Below are 22652 nucleotides of genomic sequence, written 5' to 3' on the forward strand. Positions count from 1 at the left end.
AGTGGAGAGCACTGGAGTTTCATTTATAGATGTCATGATGTGAATGATGGTTTCTATTGTATGTTTTATTTGAATCTCAGTTTTTCGCTGAAAAATTTTCATAAAAAGCAATGTAAGATGTGGGTATGGTCCGTATATCACCTTGGTTACTATGTTTAGTAAGTTGGTGGTCCGTATATGTCAAATTCCTCAAAAACCGGTGACTATTTCCTCAAACTTCGGTGAGTTATCTGTCACCAGAGCAACCATACTTTTATTCTGGTTAGGATCGGTAACCACGCCCACTCCGGTTGGCAGTTGTCATTTTAATCAATCAATCCTTCAATCATGATTTATATAATGAAAATCTATAAAACTTTATAAGCGGTTTTGTCGGTACTTTGAAAGAAAAATCCAATAATGCATCATTTAATTGCTTTAATTAGTACGTAAAGAACATATTATGTGGAATATATCTTTGAATATAATGATCTACTTAAATGTCAAGAATCATGCAACAACTTGCGATAATGTGGGATAATTTCTGAGTAAGGTATATGTAAACTGAATTCTAAAGCAACTAATACAGCAAATTCTGTTAGTACCATCTCTTTGCGGTTCAATCTGAAAATATTCTCTGTACGATCAAGTAATCCTCTTAGTGCACCTCCCTTCACATCATTCAGTTTGGCAGACAATATCAGACTTGCACCAGCACATAATTTTCTGTTCTGCTTGTTTATTATTCCTTTCAAAACCAATTTTTCAAAATAAACGTATGCTTGAGCAACTGTGACGAGATCCATATTATTTTCCATTTTTGCGATTTTTCGCATTTCCCTTTTCAGACTGAAACAGAAATTATTCGAAAATATAAGGATACGAATATTCTGCAAACATTTCATATGGTTGAGACAAGCATTCAAAAATTTAAAATATATGTATGTATATTATCATTTTCACGGAATCTGCAATTGTTCAATATTATGAGTCATTTATGTAAATACAATCATTAAAATAATCCAATGGACTGGGCAGTATGAATTATAATGAATTCTATTTCTAGAAGATACAGTTATACTCGGTTAGACCCCCGCACACTGGTAAATTTTTAGTCTCGGTGATTAAATTATTATTTAGTTGCCTGAAAGTTGTCTGCTGCTGGAACGAAGCCCCTATAGCCTGGTGAATGGAGCGTGTTGAAATTTGTTAGTTGCGGTAACTAAATAAACGCCTGAGCAGTACATCTTGAAAGCAGTACGTGAAGTCAAGAACTTTTGGGTGATCGTTCATACATGCGTCAATTGCGCCCTTGGAGACCATAAAATAGTATATAGGTATACAGGATGTTTCATTTTATACCGGACCTATATTGTCATTTAGATGACACCGGGAGAATCATTTTTGCCTTATGACATATACCTCGTTTTCGAAGCATAAGTGAGATACAGGGTGTGCAACGTCATTTCTGACCAATATTCTATCGAGTGTGGTCAGTTATGTATAATCTTTGAAGTTACGATTTTTGGTCAAATCATAAAATTTTTGAGTGCTCAATTCAGAAAAGGTAAAGAATCTTAAAAAAAAAATTAAAAATGGCGGAAAACCTTCAACGTTTGAAATTTTTTTCCTCGGTCAAATTGAATTTCATTTTCTGAATCAACTCATTTTTCTTAGAATTTCTGTGAGAACATTTTTTCAAAAATCGAACAAAAATTTTTTTACATGTCTACACGAAAAAAGAATTTCACCCGAAATTGATGAAACTTTTCAAGATCATATTTTTTTTATACCTAACCCGAATATGAAAACAGAATTGAAAAATATCAAACAGTTCCTTCATAACGGCCATCCAAAATTCTCCTTCAGTCCTTTAACATAATTGAAAAAAGCTACTGGTTGGGCTATAGAGCCAAAATTTTGAAATTGCACTGTCGAAACATTCCAGATGGTAGTATAAAATTATCACAAAAAATTTGCTGTAATTTCAATGAATCACTGTGGAGGAGTCGAACTCTCGACCTTGAGGTATTACATGAGGAATGTAGATTTGAACTGAACATGATCAATTGTGTTGATAATATGATTTTTTTACGATAAGTTACATGATTTTCATTATTTAAATTCCAGCGATATTTCAGAAAATATGAAATGAAAATTTGAGCATCTGATAAATAACGTGCAAACATAAATAAGAATGAATACCTTCTCAACTTAGTCAAGGTCAACTCGATATGGGGAAATTTTTCCTTGAATTTGTCGTTTATCTCTTTCTTCACATCAGAAGGTTTGAAGTTGTCAATGACTGAAGTCATATATGCTGAGAAGCTCTGCTGGGTTCTATGCTTCTCGAAAACAAGATTTGTATTGTCCAACAAGTCAGGTTGGTAAGATCCATTGTTGTCTTCGGGCAGAATTGACCCACCAACATTGATAGATTCAGTTTCTGGATCAAATGAATGACGCCTAGAACAAAAGAGTAAGCGATAGAATAATATTTAATTTTTTAAGTTATATAATAAATTAAATATGAAAAATTCATTCTATATTTAGGAGATTAAACTGAAGGTCGAAGTAAATACTAAATAATGAAATAAATAAATTCAAATATTCAGTTTTCTTTTAGATATTCCTAGGATATCAACTATGTATATACTTAATATCGATTTTAAAATCATAATAGTCAACATAGTGAGCAGAGTCAAATTATCATTTTCAATTGTTCTTCCTGAATACGTTTTCAGTCTCTTGAGGGTAGAATAATTTTTTGGTGGAGTCGCCGTCGATACTGGCAACGTACAAAATATTATATGTTGAGAAATAACTGCACATCATATTTAGAAAGTACAGTTATCGCACTAAGTTCTGAATCGGGAATTCTGGATAATTCCTTCTTCCTCCCTTGAATCCACATTTAAGGGTTATATCATTGGTTGTTCTAAGATACTACATCCATTCCACATAATTTTGTCAATTTTTTTAAATCAGTTGAATAGTGATATCTCCTATTAGACAAACACATGAATCATGATAACACAGATTAATGATTGAGAAAGTTGTTATACAATCGGAAATTTGGAAGCCAAATGTTTCTATTGCATCCAAACATTTTCCGAGAAGCATTATTGCATATTTTTTATATCCGAGCAATCCCAGTATCTGCCGAGAACTTCGTCGGCTTTAGGAAGAATTTTTATAAGACGTGTTCAACCATGATATTTAAATTTAACTACTGAACTAACACCTGGTGACAATGAAATTCGAATTTTATGGTTATTTTTGAGATCGCCCTCGAAGGCAACCATGTTGAATAATAAAATCGAATTTTGCCAAAAAAAATGTTTTCACTATTTGACCGGAGACTTCTCAATTGGCCTGTTAAGTCGTCGAAATGTTGTTTGAACATTTGGCAATGCTGATCATTCTGAACTCAATAGGCAAATATGGCACTTGTTTTAACTCTGTTCAAGGGGATTCACCAGATGTAATAAAATAACTTGCTTTTACAATCATAGTCAATAAAACTAATTTTAGTACGACAAAGATAATAGAGATGTAACCTCTGTTGTTACAAATCCCGAAAAAGTGCGAAATATCCGTAGGGCCATTTAATTATCAAATGGGTTTGAAAAAAAATGTATAAATATGCTGAAAATATTCAGATACCAACAAATCGAATATCGAAAAATATTTTGTTTCCTTCACTCTTACTAAAATTCATTTGATCCGAATTCAAACCATTATCGTTTGAGACAATTTCCGGCTCAAAATTCGAAATAATAGAGCGATCGGTACTAGTTGTGGAAAGTAGTTTGACAGACTTAATGAAAATCAATAGGTCTCTATATTATTTCATTATTTATTTCTGTTGAGAGTGAAGATTCTAAATATTATCATTCTTAACGTACTTCAATATCGTTCTACTGATTTTTTAGTGCATTCTTGAACAATATGATGATACCGTGTTGGAATTTTAGGTTGTTTATCCTTACCTAGCTGCATTGGAACGTTTCCCTCTCACTCCAGTGGAATTATTGCACTCAATAGAATCATCTGTAATATCATTGTACCTGAATCGAAAATAGTCTCTCTTTGTAGGAACCAAAAGGTATCCAAAGGATGTTTCCTGCAAAAATATGTAATGTCTTATTGCTTTTTTATTTTAAAGCAGGAATGGTAAAGTGATCAATCAGTTCTCTGATAAAAATGCTAATTATGAAGTGAAAAATAAAACCAAAATGAAAAAATTCTCAAAGTTTTGTGCGAAGTAAACATGCTCAATGCTAATATCCAAAAGTTGATATCGTACTCATCATTGTTCTTGTGAATGAAACTAGCCTGTCATTGCCAAATGAATCTCATCTGAAATTTTGCAAGATGGAGGCTTTCGATAATGTGATTTAGGAAAAAATGTGGGAGATACTAACATTAATGGAGAATTTTTAAACACTTGACTAATCTATTGAGTCAACTGTATCAAAATAACATGGCGCATTGTATTCTCCTTGAAGAAGGAGTGCGCCAAGGTTATGTTTTATCTCCTCTATGATTAAATACGAGATTGAACATTTATGCAAAATTCATAATGCCTAGAATCCTCAATAGACTGAGGGAGTCAGTTTAGGTGGGATAAAAAAAAAAACTTGTGATTTTTAGACGACACTACACCTCTACCACTAACTAAATCCAAAAACTTGATCTAGAAACGGCACGTTTAGTCCCATTGTTAATTACTCCAAAAGCAAGATAATGGTTATTGACCGCCAATAACATTTACGTGAGGTTCGAACTATCGCAAGATGATCAATCATGAACACAAAGCTCGATAGAAGACAGTAAAGATTGTACCAATATTGAAGAATGGTGAAAGTAGACTGATCAGTATTTACGGCCGATTGCTTTATTGTCCAACTTCTCTAAGATCCTTAGGTTCGTTCTTCATAAGAAAATTCTTCCAGCAAATAAAAAATACACCAGAAACATAAATTGACTTGGACTTCCTAACTTCAGAGACAGTTCTTCTAAAAACTCATGGAGAGTGCATATCTAAGTAGAATCGTCCTCATACTAGTCTCTGGCCAGATAACGAATCTTTTCCAAAAGAAATCTCACAATGGTGAATGCAAGGGTTAATATGTGATTCAACTTCTTAGAACGATGTCATCTGTTTCTATTGGTCTATATACATATAAGTCTGAATTTATTACGTACAAACCCCTAAAATAGTGTTCGCGGCCTCTTTCTCATCCAGAATGTATATTTAAAGCCGAACATAAACCAAAAGAATAAATAGATAATAGAAAAAATATATGTTAAAATCCACTTACTTGTCCAATACTTCGTTCGATACCTAAGGAAATAAAAGGATCTAAACTATCTCCATTTGAAGATAATGGTCTATTTCCAGAAGTAGTTCTTTTCCTAAGCTTTCCGTCAGGTCTGAAAAAACATGGCGATATGAAAATAAATATATGAAAGAGCATGAAATAACTTTATGAAAACCATACTGAAAGGAGGAAGAATAACTTCCTTATAGTCTAAGAGACAGTGGATGGCAGGCCACACATATTTTAGGAAAGCCCAAAATTTCCTCAGTGAGTCTGTTGTACCTACCGACTATGAAATGGGGGTTAGCTAAGAGCGGTTGCGGTGGCCTCAGCTGTAGTGAAGAGCGACCGGTGGGAAAATTTCATGAAAAAATCATATTTTAGGAAAGCTGCCGATTTAATATGTCAAAATACACTCTTATACGAGGCGTGTATTTAAAGTAAGGTCTCCAAGGCCATTGTATCGCCGCAAGTAGCGCTAGATGAAATCCGGCAACACTGTTGTATACGTTAGGTTAGGTTAGGTCACCAATCGACACCTGGTGGAGCTCATTAGGACGCTCAGTCTTGACGTAGCAGCCATTTGCAATGAAAGTGCCGGTTGTCGCTCCCGCCAGGTGCGAGTCATTAAGTTTTTGCACTCAAAAAAAAAACTCCATCTATAGAAATTCATCGTCAATTGGAAGAAGTGTATGGTGAGAAATGTATGGACGTGAAAAACGTTCGAAAATGGTGTAGAGAATTTTCTGCTGGCCGACTAAACGTTCACGACGAGGAGCGCAGCGGCAGGCCGTCACACTCGGATGAAACAGTGCGGAAAGTTGAGGCGCTTGTGCTGAAAGATCGCAGGTTTACTCTCAATGAGTTGGCCGAAAAACTCCAAGATGTGTGCAGTAGAGACTCTATTCATTCAATTTTGGTGAATAACCTGCAATACCAATGAAGAAGTTCATGAAGTGGTCATTTCGTTCTTGCGCGAGGCGGCGGGATCGTGGTTTGAGGAGGGGATACAAAAGTTTGTCGAACGAATGAGGAAGCTCATCGAAGTGAATGGCGATTACGTAGAAAAATAGCTTAGATTTCAAGCTTTACAGCAATGTATAAAACTTAGTAAATGAATGTTATTTAATGTGAAAAAAATAAATGGAGACCTTACTTTAAATACACGCCTCGGAGCTATTCAAAAACGAAACGGCAGACGATTATCTCGGTGGCGAAGAATGTTACTATGGAAATGATCACATTATGGCAGGAGGCGAAACACCAAAACGATTACACCCCGTCGTCAAGTAGTAAATTCACTTATCAACTATATATAACTATAGGAAATTTACGGATTCTATTGGTTCATCAGAACATGAGTTGTAAAATATATTGAATATTGTATAGACTATTTCGATTATGCTTCTTTAAAAGAAGTTTAGAATGAAAAAAGGGTGTCCACAATAGTATTAGTTTATCTCTATGATGTAATTTTTTAATTTTTGTTTTTCGTCAGTATAAACGTTCATGAAAATCTTCTAGAAGGAATGTCGGAAAACAGGATATGGAAGCAGGGGAAGAAGCAGCTGGTGCGTCAATGTCATGTAGAAGGCGGGAATGCGACCGATACAGAGACAACGCGTCGACTGACATAGTATAACTTTCTTGCTTTTTGATCCTCTCACCACCATTTCTAATATAATTTTTGGATCACCACTTCAGATTTTTCATTATTCATTAAGAATATATATTGTAATTAAAAACATTGAGATTTATTATATTGATAGGGATTCATGAAATATGTGCCGGTCATTATTAATTACTCTCTATCCACTGTAGTGAAATAAAAATTTGTATAATGAACAATACCTCACCTTTCACGTGAACCTTTATTGCTTTCTTCTCCTCCCAACTTTGTCGGTGTTACAACGCAATCAGAATCGGAACTTAGCGAATGAGCATCTGTGTTTTTAGCTTTCTTGAAACGACTTTTCTTTATATCTAAATCTGATTCTTTGACGTAGGCAGTAGAGGAGCTGTATGATCCATGGAAAATATCCTGTTCCTCTGGGTCTGGTTTATGATGAGTTTTTTTCTGTACGAAATTGTTCCCGGAAAGCAATGTAAGTTTGGTATCTTTGTACGTCCCTGTAAATCAGAAATGAATAAATAAAAGAAACTGATTCAAATAATATCGCATAAAATGTGAAATCCAAATATTGGATCTCAAATAAGAATGACTAAGAATGCTCGCAAAAGAAAAAATCAGAAGTCTTATTATAAAAAAAAATCCAAATATAGAAAATGAAAAAAACGAATTTTTGCAAGAGACTCCATACGGGTATATTCATTTACTATTTCCAATGTGTTAAGATCCAATTGGTTCCTTAAAGATCTTAACATATTATAATTGAATTTAATCTGGTTGTTAGCTTTTCAAAATGTACTGACCAGTTCAAATGATCATCAATATTTACTCCGAGGAGTTTGGTTTGGGAGTCTATCTGAACTGTTACATTATGAAAAGTTATATAATCAGGAACTTTCAAATTAGAACGACTACTGGAGAATATTAAAACAATTGTTTTGTTCAAGTTTAGCCATTTCTCGATCATAGACATAGGTGTTTTTAAATTGGTCTTAACCCTTCCAATAACTTTGGAAGTTACTATAATGTTGGTACCGTCAGCATAAAGACAGATATCGACAACTTCTTCGGCTGTCAGTTTAAGCTGTAGTGGCTGACTTTCTTCCTGTGGTTGAAAAATATTAATTAAATCATTTATGTGAAGTATGAATACAATGGGACCCAATATGGTCCCTTGCGGAACACCCCTCAAAATTGCCCCTTCGAGAGATATATTACATAATTTTCCATCTCGCAATACAATGAACTGTTTTCGATTGATGAGGTATTTTTCGGATAGTTTAAGTGGCATTCCTCTTATGCAAAATCTTCTAATCTTAGTGAAAGAGGTGACAAGACTTATTGGTCTGTAATTGCATAATCATTTTCGTCATTTTTTTGTAGGAAGGAATGTAAATTCATTTTAAGAGCATCAGTAAATATGCCAGACCGGAAAGTAGAATTGGTCAGAAAACAAATTGGGTAAAATAAGATAAAAATCTCACTTTCTGAGACTTAAAACAAAAAAAACTGGTTTAATGATGAAGGTTGTTTATTACAGTCAGTGGTGGGGGGGGTGTTAAGTCATTAAGTCATTGAATCTATTTGCTAAAAGAAATTTTGGATGTTCATGAATTGAATACTTCTAGTTTATTTTCAATGCCAAAATCAAGTAGAGTTGAGTTCAGGTGTAGGTACACATTATAAAACAAATTTGATCACAAGTGACGTCTAACTTATCCATTAGTCATTGAATACAAAGTGATAACATTCCTTCAAATCATTTCCATATTGATGGTTTCAAAAACTTTGGAAAACCGAAGAAGTTTCTGTGTCCGATTACCGAAGGAGTTTGATTATGTGAGCAAATGTTTTCAGAAACATGTTCACTTTATTCCAATGAATGATTGTATATCTTTCGATTAAAAAAGTGCATCCTATCAAAAATTCCCAGGAATAAGGAAACACGTTCTTCACCAGTCCATATCATTATATTTTGGATTAATATTGTTCTTTTATGAGAGAATATCTTGATTTGAAACATATGGAAGTTTGTACACCTTCACCTTGTTCAAACGATTTCAATTATTAGCCCGGACGCATATTGAGACGTAGCCCCGATGGAAGACATTGCTAGATACTTCACTTGGGTAATAAATACCTCGCATTCGCGTGCGCATATTGGAAGATCGGCGGGATCGGTTTGGGTATTCTTTGTATTGAAGCTCAGGTTTTATTTTAAATCACCCATTTCGGTTTATGACCTGAAGTAGGTCTCACATCTGGGTGGAAATTTTGTGTACCTAGATAAAGGGGAAGATATTTTGATTCAATTAGTTTACGTGCGTTCTTGTTTTAAAATATTGGAATACCTCCATTTCTGCATCTGAATTTGATTCAGAAGCCGAACTGGAAACTACATCTGAATATATTGAGTATGATTTCACTCGGAATATACTTAGGTGTACAATAATTCAATAAATACCAAAGAGGTAAAGGATTTCAAATTTGAATTATTGTAATCGATTATATTTTGGAAACAGCAAAATCTAGTGAGAAATATTTTCTGAATCTGAAATTCATAAGGGACTATCAACAATCCAAATAGGATAGGTACTCTATAACAAATTTCATTGAAATCGGCTGAGAAATCTACGTATAACATAAATTCATGAAATCTTGAATTATTGAATTTGGGAGCATAATTATGTTTGAACTCTCCCCTCATTTCCCTTCGTAGAAAGCTATGAAAATTTTGTTCACAATTTTTGGCATAATACTTGAAACACTCTGTGATGTTATTCTTCAAATTCAAGAGATGCAAGATATTGCTACATCATTCTACTTAGAAAATGTAAATTGAGTTTACGCATAGAATATTTACAGTAAAATAATTCACATAATTGTGACTACGGAAACTTTCTCTTTTTTCAGCTTTTTTTATTATTTTGGAAACTATTAGAACTTGAGGAAGGAGTGATTGATAATATTTGAGAAATGAAAGGACCAAAGGTTTTTTCGAAAACATTTTTTCATTTCTTTTATAACCGGAAGTGTCAGAGCTTCGCCAATATTTGAGGTGAATATCGTTTTCATATTCACAATTTTCAGATTTCTCCATGGCTGCTAAAGAATATCGCTCTTCCGTCGGATAGCAACTTCAGCTTGCACTGGCACTACCGCTGTGTTCTTTCCACAAGTGTCTTGTCTAATCCAACAAACCCAAAATGCCCCCCTTGACACCCTGTGTATCAATTTGCGCGCTCCTATTGAGTTTCATAGATCACAACAACTGTACGATCCCTCGCATTACAGCTGCATTCGATACAATCGTTTTCTGCTCCTGTGCTTTAATATGCGATGCCCTAATAGGAATAGTGGCTCACAAAATACGGTACCACCCCATGTCATAGTGTCGTGCCTCAATATGCGGTCGGGCTTATATTCCTCATTATCCACTTTTACGCTCAGAAACCACAACCACTCAATTAAGACTTGTCTTCAATGGCTCTGCCTATCTGCCTAGTCCGCCTTACATAATGAAATCTTGTTGATAGGTCCTAAGCTCCATCAAGATTCCGTTTTATTATTGGTGTTGTAATAATAATATTTATTGGAACAACAGAAACCTCTCTTGGGATTGAAAAATATCAAGAAGTACTTCCGTGAGATACAAAATTTGGAATAGAATACCTTCGTAATACCTGGCGTTATTACATCAACTTCGCTGAATGGGAATTGGAGTACTATAGCTTATTGCAAAGATCTGGTGTTCAGAAGGCTGAAAATAACTCACAGAAGAGGTTCCATCCTAATAGCAGACTAATTCATTAAAAACCGATTTAAGTTAAGTTTTTATTTAAATATAATTTGTTTAGAGTGAAAAGGATCGATCTTTGTGTATTTTGATTTTATTAAATTTGTGAAAACCTGGGAAGGAGTTTTGTTGCCAAATAAGCCAAACCACCCCTAGAAATTAGTCTTATGGGCAATTGTAACGTTACACATGTTGGCGCCCAACGTGGTGCGCAAAGAACATAAAATTCATTCAAGGAATACGGTTCGCATTCAACTCTCAAAGCGTGGAGTATTTTCTTAGATTCTGGTAGGAGCTGCATATTATGGAATTCCCTAGGAGAAGCATTGATTAAATTCATTTCCATATAGAGGGAAGTTTTTTAAGTCAACGTCAATGAGTGACGAGGAAACAAGAAAATTTCGGTATGCCTTGTAATACTTTCGGCTTTGAACATTTCAAAGAATCTACTATGTTGATACATAAAGATGAGCAATCTGTATATAAAAAACCCCATAGACTCATTAGCTGATGTTGCCCGAATTATCCTCTGCATGATTCTCTTTAACTTAAATTAAGCATAGATCTCAAAACAGCGCATTTGAAGAGATTAGCAAAATAGACTACTTTCACAATTAGGAGCTCTAGTTCTTAGTACTTTGACTGTATATATAACGGAGTTCAGACGTTTCACCAAATACTCCAAATGGTCGTCCATTTCAAATGCTTATCCAAATAAACTCCTAGAAACTTCGTAGACTTGGATCGTTTTAATTATCCCTCCATCGGAAGCTCAGTGAGCGACCAGTCACATTGGAAAGCTACACACTCTGTCTTTGACATTTTAGTACAACCCGTTTTCATCCGCTCCAATTTTAGATGGTACTCTAGATTAGATTATTTTGTTAATTCCGGGCTTGGGAATGAAATCAGGATATTTGTGTAGTCAGCAAAAGAAATAAGATCGATCGAAAGCAGTCGATCATTGCGCATTAATGATGGTAATTTATGTACATAAAAAATTAGAGGACCCAGAACACAACCCTGTGGTACGCCTTTTCCATTCAACAATCGACTGAAATCTGAACCATTTGAGTTCTGTTCTTTGAATAACTTGCTGATTATTTCAACTGATTATCTCTTACACCATAGATGTTCAACTTTTTTATCAATATATCTACATATATCAATACAATCAAACGACTTTGACTAGTCCAGAAATAATCGTTAGAACCTCCTTCCATTTCAACGCGGATAAAATCGATGGATACAATTCAAAAATCGCATTTTCAGTACTCTCTCTTTCGATGTAAATGGTCGTAAATGCGCCCTCCGTAAGATACCTTCAAGAACAGACTTGATGCCTGGTTTGAAAATGGGTTTCGCATCTGTACATTCTATTTATGCTCTTACTTTTGTGTTTGTTGCTGATTCTATTACTGTTATCTGTTTAGTGTGTTCAACTATTTCTTTCACCTTGCTTTTAGTTCATAGGCTTTTGCCTCTACTCTGTAGTTTTCTTCAATAATAAATAATAAAATAGCCGTGCTGAGAACGCGAAAGTATTTTGAAATTATGGAAAAAAATTCAATAATCTTGAGGCCAGACTCTTTTCGAAAATTTTAGAAAATGAAGATAAAAGACTGATGGGTTTATAATTTGATAAATCACGTTCATCTCCCTTCTTGTGAAGTGGCTTCACTACAGATACTTTGAGTAGTCCAGGAAAAAATCCCTCATCAAACGATTTATTCTCAATGTACGATAATGATTTAGATACCAAATTTATCAACACACTCATTGGAATTTCATCATACCCTGTAGATTTGACATTTTTCATATAAATAATAATAATAAAAATTGACTTCATTCCCACAATAATTTTACAAAGAAAAAATACTTGAAAGTTCAGTGCGTGAAGAGGTGGAGTCCAATAATGCACCTAAGTACATCTCCTGTTCAACTCAACCACTTGATGATATTCAATAGTATGCATAGAAAACCATGTGTGTCTACTTATACCTGTAAAACTTTCAGACAAAATGGGAGGTTTTTTAAGATTTATACCCACTTGATTTCGAGAGTTCGCGTCTGTTTCATATGGTGCATATAGCGTTTATATTTGACATTTCGCGCGATTCTCGACTCTCGTGACCTATGAGTATAGAATAATGATATTTTATATTGCATGCTTATGACAATCTTCTATACTCTGAATAGGCCAACAACCGTCTGTCATTATATTCCATTCATTTCATTAAAAATTCGATATGAATTGAATTTTAATTTATTGTGAAAGTTTGCAGTGTCCCAAATCATTATTTCATTTTCAAACGGGAATTCGAACAATTCTGGAGAGCGCCACCTTACAGAACTCTTGTAAGCGGAACACCAAAGCAACAGGTGGAATATCTTAAAATGTCTGAAACAAAATCGAATCAGTACGCATACCTATAGCATATTTCATTCCTAGGAGAAGTGACTTTTCATGTCTCGCTTCATGTCTCACTCCGTTCGGCGGGTAAACGCAAGCTCGCCATGAAAAGAGAGACTTCTCCTCCTTGTGAAATAATATACTATTGACAGACGTGACATAGGTATAATAGTTGATAGTTACACTGCTAGGATTCCCTTTTCCCTCCAGCGCAGTGGACGGAAAAGTAGTTCATCGTTGACATAGCAACTTTTTTACCTCCGGTGGATGAAAAGCAGAACTTTTCAATGATCTTTCTAGTCAAAATATAAAGTTGTTATTGTACGTTTGAAAACAAAATTAATTATTGAAGATTTGTGAAAAATTATATTCACTTTCACTGTTTTTCAAGATTTTGTACCATTTTCATCGTGAATAGAGGGCCATATATTGGCTCTCAAACTTGCATCATACTTTTTTGTGCCGGATTAGTTTGAAAGACATTCATTTGTGTTTTCACTAGAGCTAAATTTAGAGAAAGTTTATTGTAGACTCCGTAAGTTTGTTGTTTTCTTCCAAGTGTTGCTCATCTAACACTTTTTCACCGTATTGATGAGGGCCGAAAGCCCGAAACACGTGTCTACGGTTAGCATTTCTCCTGAGGGCATGTCCAATATTTTTTTCCTTGCTTTACAATAATACCCTCGATAACCTTTTCACATATATCATTACCAGTACTTTGGATTTCGCCATAAGGCGATATCTCATGAAATATAGCTCCTTGGCCTAGTAGAATTCTTGGGTCGAAGCACATAAGTCCAAAACCGTAATGATACGCACCTTGAAATATTCCTATATAAACATATAAGGTATGTTATGCTTTTTAGTAGACCGATAAATTAAAATTATGATAAATAGATTATGGCGCCTTATAAGATTTAGTCAACGAATGAGATAAACAAAATAATGAAGAATTTCAGTAATTTCTGCACACTTACTTGTTGACTCATGCCAGCAGACCTGAGAATTTTTGTATTCTATTCTAAGTTAATATTGTTTTTTCTTAATTGAACAGTCCATCATCCATATCGGTTATTAAATACTTAAGTTTCCATTGTTTATGAGCTGAACTGAAGTTTATATGTAGGTATGTGTGTGATGATAACGAATTAATAACAAATGAAAAAAAAATACTTTGAAAAAACTCTCAGTCGTGAGGCTTCGCGTCGGTGAATATTTTCTGCCTCTGATTTTTTTTAGGGATGTTACAAAAAGAACCGAACAGGTAGTTCAACCTATTCTTAAGAACAATGCACGGATTCAGTGCTTTTGCGCGAAAGTCGGAGCTGCTATCGTTTTTTAAAAGAATAGGTTCATAAGGTTCTTGGTTCTTTTTTTGGCTATTGCATTCCGTAAAGAACCAATGAGCTGCTTTCTGCTCCTGTTCTTCAAAAAAACAGATTTTTGGTTGTTCCGTGAGAAGCGAAGCTGCTCCCGTTCTTCAAAAGAACAGGTTCTTGGCTGTTCTGAAAGGAGTAGTTACTAAATAGAATCTGTCTGTTGTTTGAGGCTTTGAGACAAACAGACAAACATAATTATTAGATTTTTTCTCAGCCACTTGATAAATCTGCATATTTTTGTTTCATATAAATATACATATTTGTTGGTTTTATAATATACAGCTTTGGCTTTTGAAAACGAAACAAGAAGGATAACAGGTGGAATGAACTCATTTCGAAAATATGCTCAGACATATCGGTTTTTAATTTGATGGGTACAACTTTTTAGATCAAATTCACATTCATATCTTTTCAGCCATTAGTGTTACAACCCCAACCCCTAAATTTTGAATAGGGAAGATAGGGTTGTACCTCATTTGAAAGATCTTTCTATCCTGAGTTCAGCATATTGAATTTTTTTTCATTTGGTCCATTGATTATAGAAATGTTCACATTTATATTTTGAACAACATTCGTCAAGCATGCTGTGTAATCAATTGAATTTATTATTCATTCTGTAGTTTTGATGATATTCCATAAGTATCATGCACCAGACATCAAAATACTGTCAGTTCCTCCATCAACCATAACAGTTTTACTTTAGGAAGACTAGAAGAGAACAATTTCAAAAGACATGTTTCGAGAACCTTAGATGAAAAATATTTAATGAAAAAAATATTTATATTGAACTCAGAATAGAAAGACCTTTCAATAGAGGTATCACTGACCCCATCTTTCCTATTCAGAATTTACGGATTGTGTCCTCACACTCAGGGTTGGAGCAATATGTTTTTGAATTCTATTTAAAAGTTGTCCCCTTCAAATCAAACATCGACTTGTCCAAGTATTTTTTCTAAATAAATTCATTTTGTCTGTTATATTGTCTTTTTCGTTTTCGAAGGCCCATCTTGTATGTATATTTATATTTACTGTTTTAGTCAATTCATGTTTCAACTATTTGCGGTCATGCTCTCCCTTGTATGGGCACCTCTATTAGGCGTACACTTTTTCTAGGTCTCAATGGTGTTGCCCAGGTTTTCAGTTTATATATATTAAAAAATTAAAAAATAGATTTCAGGTAGTATGATCAAAATAATAGGATGACATTCATAAAAATTTAACTTTCTATTGTTATATAACTCAGAAATTTGTGAGGAACTGATGCTTATATGTAAAGGTTATTATATTCCATTTTAAATAGTTTTAAAAGGAATACTTCACTTAAATAATTTTTTATATCCTATGATATAAAACTTCCACATTATTGGTGCTATCTCTATAGATAGCACCAATAATGTGGAAGTTATGATGATTCTATTGAAATGGTTTAGGGTAATCCTGACGAATAGGTATATGACCTTGGGACCCTCGAAAGAAGTTCGATTCTGTACGTCAAATGGGCAGCTACGTTGCCAGATGAAGAATTAATCAGGTATTTGAAGTATATCATAGAAAATAGAAATATTTTACAATTTCCCGCCATCGGTCGTAACCGTATCTTAAAGTTTGAATTCGAGTGTTACTCATACAATCAGAAATTACATTTTATTGTATAGTATAAGATCCCGATATAGAACGACCTTCACCGAGATGCTTATTTGATAAAACGTATTTTATATTTAATTTAACATGTCAATAAATATATCACATATGGGTTGCCTAACAAATTTCAGTCCAGAGTAGGTTTAATTAATAATTAAAAAAAATTTTTTTTTCGAACATTGCACCGGTTTGCTTATTAGATAAATTCTATACCAATCGAATGTATGAAGCCCATAGAATGTGCAAACGTTAGGTTGCCTATTTTTTTCCGGTCACAACTCTCGGTTGCCAGGTATAAACAGGTCAATCTATACTAGCATTTTGCAACGGTCTGATTATTTAATCAAAATCAATATGATTAAAGATTATTTTATTATGAACACGGTGGTATAGGGTTGCCTGAGAAAAATCAGTCCAGAATCCCGGTTGTCGAATTTTGAAAAGTTAAATATTGCTGCGAGTGAGTACACAGCATAGCAGCTGTTTGAAGTCCGTCCAGTGAAAGAAAGGGAGTGCGCATGCTATTTGTTCTTGGAAATGAAAAGGATAGCGATAGACTCGTATACAGTGTGATCAGATTTAGTAGAAATCTACTTTTTTAGTAGATTTTTCGCATTTTCATGTAGTTTTTAGTAGGAAGAAATCCTTTGGTAGATTTTAGTAGATTTTGGTAGTTTTAAAAAATATAACCGAGACGATTGGGAATATGGAAATTCGGAAGTCTAGACTGTTTCTATGAATCAATTCATTGTTCATTCTCATTGAGGTTCTACGTTCTACGTGTTTCTAGAAGAACGTTCCTATTGAACATAATAAAATCAAAAACTTCTGTCGGCTGAGAATAAATACGAAGAGTGATGGAATATCCGAAGGGTGCCTCATTGAAAACAGATGGTGTGTTAACTTCCGTTGAAAATATACCATTATCTCACATTTGGTATTCTATTAAGTGGAAAAAAATATGTCTAACTGGAATTTCATCGACAAATTTGGGTGGCTGCATATTTCAGATTTCGAATGCCAAATGCAAGAGAATATTTTCGGCTATTAACCGCATCAAAACAAAAAATAGAAACAGATTTCTAAATAAAATATAGCATTATTATAACATGCTAAAGAAGGACTTAAAGAGATAGGTGTTGTCGTTTTCAACCTACAAAAAATATGCTCGATTCCATGGATTGTGAAAATTTATGTATGGATGTTAAAGACGATGATTTGACTGCAGATTGATACTGATATTTCAATTATTTTTTTTATGTTCAACTGTAGTATTTTTATTTCTTTATTTAATGTTATTTTTATCCCAAAGATTTTAGTTTTTATTTCTATTTATATCTTTTTGTTTATTTAAATATATAAATTTGTTTGTTTATATTTGCTATTTTGATCCTATTTGTTTTTGTTCGGTTTTTTTTCCTTTTTTTTTGTCGTTCAAATTTTGAAATAAAATCTTGTTTTATTTTCGCATGAGATATCGCATTTTTATGAAAAATTATTCTGCCAAAGAAGACAGTGAGCACTTCTTAGAAAAAATAAAAGGCTTCGACTCCAATTCCATACCACCATGCTGGATATCATTAATTCAAAAAATTTCACGAACTATTTTTGTAAATTCCATGTGGCTTAATGCAACGGATCCAATATGCGTGAAACTTCAGCCTGAGAACTGCGGTTGGTTCTTAGATGAATATTTTAAACCAGTAGGATTCATTGGGGATCATACACCTTTGAAGATAGAAGACATTGTCGAAAGAACTGAAACGGAGAGTGATGATGACGAAGAAGATTCAGAGGTTGGAGATCATAGTTATATGTCCGATGACTCGGAACCTGAATAATTTCAAAAAATTTTTGTATTTATAATTTTTCATGAAAAACAGAAGTATTTTTTTAATTGTTGTTTTTCATTTTGTCGTCTAATAATAAAGATGAAATTTGCAAGATTAGTATTATATATGTATTACTATAACCTTCTTTTTTAGTAAAGATTCTTTAGTGTCACATAAAAAAATATACACACATAAATAATTAATTGACTATTCCTCTATTTCAAAAATTATCTACTCCAAAATGATGCACGCATACACGAGTCTATCGCTATCCTTTTCATTTAGTGTCACATAAAAAATATACACACATAAATAATTAATTGACTATTCCTCTATTTCAAAAATTATCTACTCCAAAATGATGCACGCATACACGAGTCTATCGCTATCCTTTTCATTTAGTGTCACATAAAAAATATACACACATAAATAATTAATTGATTAAAAAAAAATAAATAACTATTCATCTATTTTGATAATTATCTGCTCCAAAATAATGCACGCATAATATATCCTTTTCATTTCCAAGAACAAATAGCATGCGCACTCTCTTTCTTTCACTGGACGGACTTCAAACAGCTGCTATGCTGTGTACTCACTCGCAGCAATATTTAACTTTTCAAAATTCGACAACCGGGATTCTGGACTGATTTTTCGCAGGCAACCCTATACCACCGTGTTCATAATAAAATAATCTTTAATCATATTGATTTTGATTAAATAATCAGACCGTTGCAAAATGCTAGTATAGATTGACCTGTTTATACCTGGCAACCGAGAGTTGTGACCGGAAAAAAATAGGCAACCTAACGTTTGCACATTCTATGGGCTTCATACTTTCGATTGGTATAGAATTTATCTAATAAGCAAACCGGTGCAATGTTCGAAAAAAAAAATTTTTTTAATTATTAATTAAACCTACTCTGGACTGAAATTTGTTAGGCAACCCATATGTGATATATTTATTGACATGTTAAATTAAATATAAAATACGTTTTATCAAATAAGCATCTCGGTGAAGGTCGTTCTATATCGGGATCTTATACTAGTAGTAAAGTGCGTGTAGTGAACTGATTTACTTGTGGAAGTGATTCAATTATACCATATTTGTAAACATAGCATGAAAATATGGAATTGTTGATGCAAGGACAATTCGATGGGCACTAAAAGATTTTCCCTCCAACTAAAAAATTTTTAAGTAGAGATAATTCGAGATTATTATTCCAATACCGAACCTTCAAGACAACATCACACAAACGCCCCTGTCTTCTAGTCTCCTCCATGCAGGGAAAAGCAGAAGGAAATAAATCGTTTTGTTGAAAAACCAAATTAAAAATATATTATTTAATTTGTATTGTTTTGATAAACAAAATATCATTGTCCACTGTGTCCTGTGACCAACTGTCTGTTGAAGTATATAAGTGGGAATCCCCAATCAAACTTCATTTCTATGATACTAAACGCTTTTTACAATCTGGCAACATAGCTGGCATTTTGACATAACAGATTTGAGGGTCTCAAGGTCATATACCTATTAGGCAGGATTACCTGGTTTAGTTCTAATTTTCTGTTAAATCAAAAATATGATGTAAAATATTAAGGTACGGTTTTCAGTTTCTTTTATTTCTCAAAAAAGAAACAAATAATGTGTCATTCATTTATATTTGACTCCAGTAGTTCGTACTATTAGATACTAAATATGGAACTCCCTGTAGTTATTGAATAACGAATAAGTAGAAATCACTACAAATTCTTCGGAATAGATAATTTTTTCCTTCCATGTCATAAAATATCTGAAATAATAAATTCCAAAAAAATTTAAAGAAATGTAGTCAATTAATTAGAGAAAACAACTTCTAGAAAAAAATATTATGGTTAAATTTGATAGAATTCTTGTGGGTATTAATATTTTTTAAATCAAGTACTTGACTTTTGTTAAGATTCATTTTTATTTCAAAATTATGTTGGTAAAAGATGAACGGGATGAATATGTGTGAAGATCATAAAAAAAATTATCATACCATCGAGTGAAATATTTGATAAAAATGATACTGCGGCAATCCTTCTTCGAGATGAGTTAGATGGTTTCCTCCTCAAGACAGCTGCCATTAGTGATCAGAATATAATTTTAAAAACCTCCGAATAAATTGGCTTATATCACTGATAGTTTATTTCGGGAATAGTTCTTTTATTACACATAGGAAACATAGTCTTTAGACCACATATGTGGAACTCAGGAGTGTTCAGTAACAATAAAAACAAAAGCCTGCACATTTCAAGCACTTCTTTTGAAACTTATGGCAAAACCAGATCAGTTCTTATTTTCCACATATGGTTCAATGCAGAGATACAAATTATCTGTAACTGTATTATTTTCGAATGAGTAACAAAGACTCGTTCAATTCATTGACTAGGAAACTACGCAATAAGTTATTTACTTCCTATGTTGACACCTGGAAATATTCCAGACATGAATGACGGATGTCAGATGTCACAAATATTTTTGTTGAACTACGATTAGTAGTAGCTACTAGGGATAGGACTGTACTTAGAATATAGGCATCTGAAAATAAGAATGCAGCGCCAAGGTGAGTAACCGTAGAACTATAAATATTGACATTGTCCGAATTGATCATTCCACGTTAGCCTTCATTAGTATTACAGTCCCAACAAAGTATTACAAATACTAATGTATTGAATATTTTTAGGAGTACCTACTACAGAAAGTCACATGTCCATTTTTTATTCATTAAGAGATAACTCAATTTACATAAGATGTTTCTAAAAGTAAATTTATATAACTCTGCTACTTAAAACTAATCATATTGAAACCTATTTATATATTATGGCCGGACTAATGAATATTCAATTGAATAATTTCATAAAATGTATGAGAGGTATCATCAGTATGCCCTGAAATAAAAATATAAAGAATTTCATAGTACACGTCCAAATATTTCTAAGGAATTTTCCCAATATTGGGTTAAGGTACCTTAGTTTTGAAGATTTCAAAATGAAAAATATAATATAGTTTTGTAGAGCTAAATGACATAATTAGCTCGAATTAATTCCTACTGGTGCAACCAGTCGAATACGCTATCAGTATAATTTTTTGATTGTCTATTATAAATAAGTTTTTTGAAAAATCAATTTATGAACAACTTGTCCATTTGCTGCTTACTAATTGGGAAATGCTGTATTTAATTATTTCTAAATAATCTAATTCCTTCAAAACATTTTGGCATGTTTTTCTGTATTTCAGGAAAATCTGGAAATGTTATAACACAACTTAGAACTCTACTCAAAATGGGTAGCATTTAATAAATGTATCTTTGGCACAATTCTTGTGAAATACCAAAAAAGAGATAATGTCACATATATAGGATCTCATTTCAATTTGGTTAGTACTAAAACAATACGCTGATGGTTGAACGATGTGATCTTTGATCACTGTAAACAGATTGTACTGCTTCTACTATTGTATCTATCTGTTGTTATCAGGTCACACAAAGAAGACACTTTAGGAGTGCACTTCTAAACCCTTGCAAGTTTAAGACCCATTTTAATCAGGCTGACCCTGAAGAAGCTGTGATAGACCTTGTGCAACTTCGATTTCATCTTGGTAAGTAGTTTGTACAGCAGGTTTGATTTATTCACAAGATCATTCTTCAGCATCAAGTTTTCTTTGTTGATACTTCTTTATCTCAATCTTTCAGATATATTACTATGGTATAATACGAAAGACAATAATAAGGATCAGTTGCATAGCACGCTAATACAGTAATCAGAACAGCGGTTGGCCCCCCATGGTATATAACCAACCAACAAATAAGAGAAGAATTGAAAAATGAAACTATTGAGGAAATATTTAACGAACAAAGAAAGAAGACAATATGGAGTCTCTGAAAGAGTATTCTCATACTCTTTCAGAGACTCCATATTGACTTCTTTCCTTTTAAGGAATTAAGAAAGATACTACAGATTAAAATAAGAATGACAGATAAATGGAAATACCTCTTTCAAAGAACCAAAGAGGAGAAAATGACATGCAGTAGGGTGAAAAGTCTCCCATTTCAATAAAAGTAGGAAATCGGAGAAATGAGAGTAGAGGCGTAGGGAATAAATTCCAGTCCTCATACAAAAAAAAGACCTGACCACTTGAGTGTGACGCGAAGACCATAACACTGAAAAAATTATTACTTCTCTAGGGATCCTGGGGTAAGTTTTTCAACCCCAAAACTGGAAAATTCATATCTCCGGAAGTATGAGCAAAAGCACACCCATATTTCTCATATAGATCACTAGTGTCGGGAATCTATCGATTCCCTCGAAAATATTCGAGTTGAGTCAAATTTCGAACCCCTTCGAATGCTAAAAACAGAAGAACTCGGTGTAAAAACTTGGAATGATCAAAGCCACAAACCTAAGAGATCTGTAGAAAGGCTTTGCTAACGTTCGAATGGAAAACGGCCTGAATGCCTATAAAACTCGGCATTTTAGTTCGAATAATTCAATTGAGTTCAGTCCAGTCTACAACTACAACATATGTGCAACACTTGCACCGACAACGAGAAGAGTAAAGATCTGTGCCGGAGACCGGCGAAAAAGTACCTGCGACCCAGCCGCCACGACCCAAGTGTCCAACGCCCCTTAAA

General features: G+C 33.6%; 1 protein-coding gene across 1 annotated transcript; it reads right to left on the reverse strand.

Annotated features, from left to right (window-relative positions):
• Window positions 1-402: 402 nt before the first annotated feature.
• Window positions 403-20462, reverse strand: LOC123678072 (CDK5 and ABL1 enzyme substrate 1). The gene is made up of 6 exons (XM_045614855.1): window positions 20019-20462; window positions 7163-7436; window positions 5307-5418; window positions 3972-4105; window positions 2185-2445; window positions 403-828 (listed from the first exon to the last, which is right to left on the reverse strand). The coding sequence occupies exons 1-6, from the start codon at window positions 20104-20106 to the stop codon at window positions 483-485; spliced, it is 1215 nt and encodes a 404-aa protein (XP_045470811.1). The 5' UTR covers window positions 20107-20462; the 3' UTR covers window positions 403-482.
• Between the last annotated feature and the right edge of the window lie 2190 nt (window positions 20463-22652).

This window comes from Harmonia axyridis, chromosome 4 (genome assembly GCF_914767665.1).
Source record: "Harmonia axyridis chromosome 4, icHarAxyr1.1, whole genome shotgun sequence".
Classification (NCBI taxonomy): domain Eukaryota; kingdom Metazoa; phylum Arthropoda; class Insecta; order Coleoptera; family Coccinellidae; genus Harmonia; species Harmonia axyridis.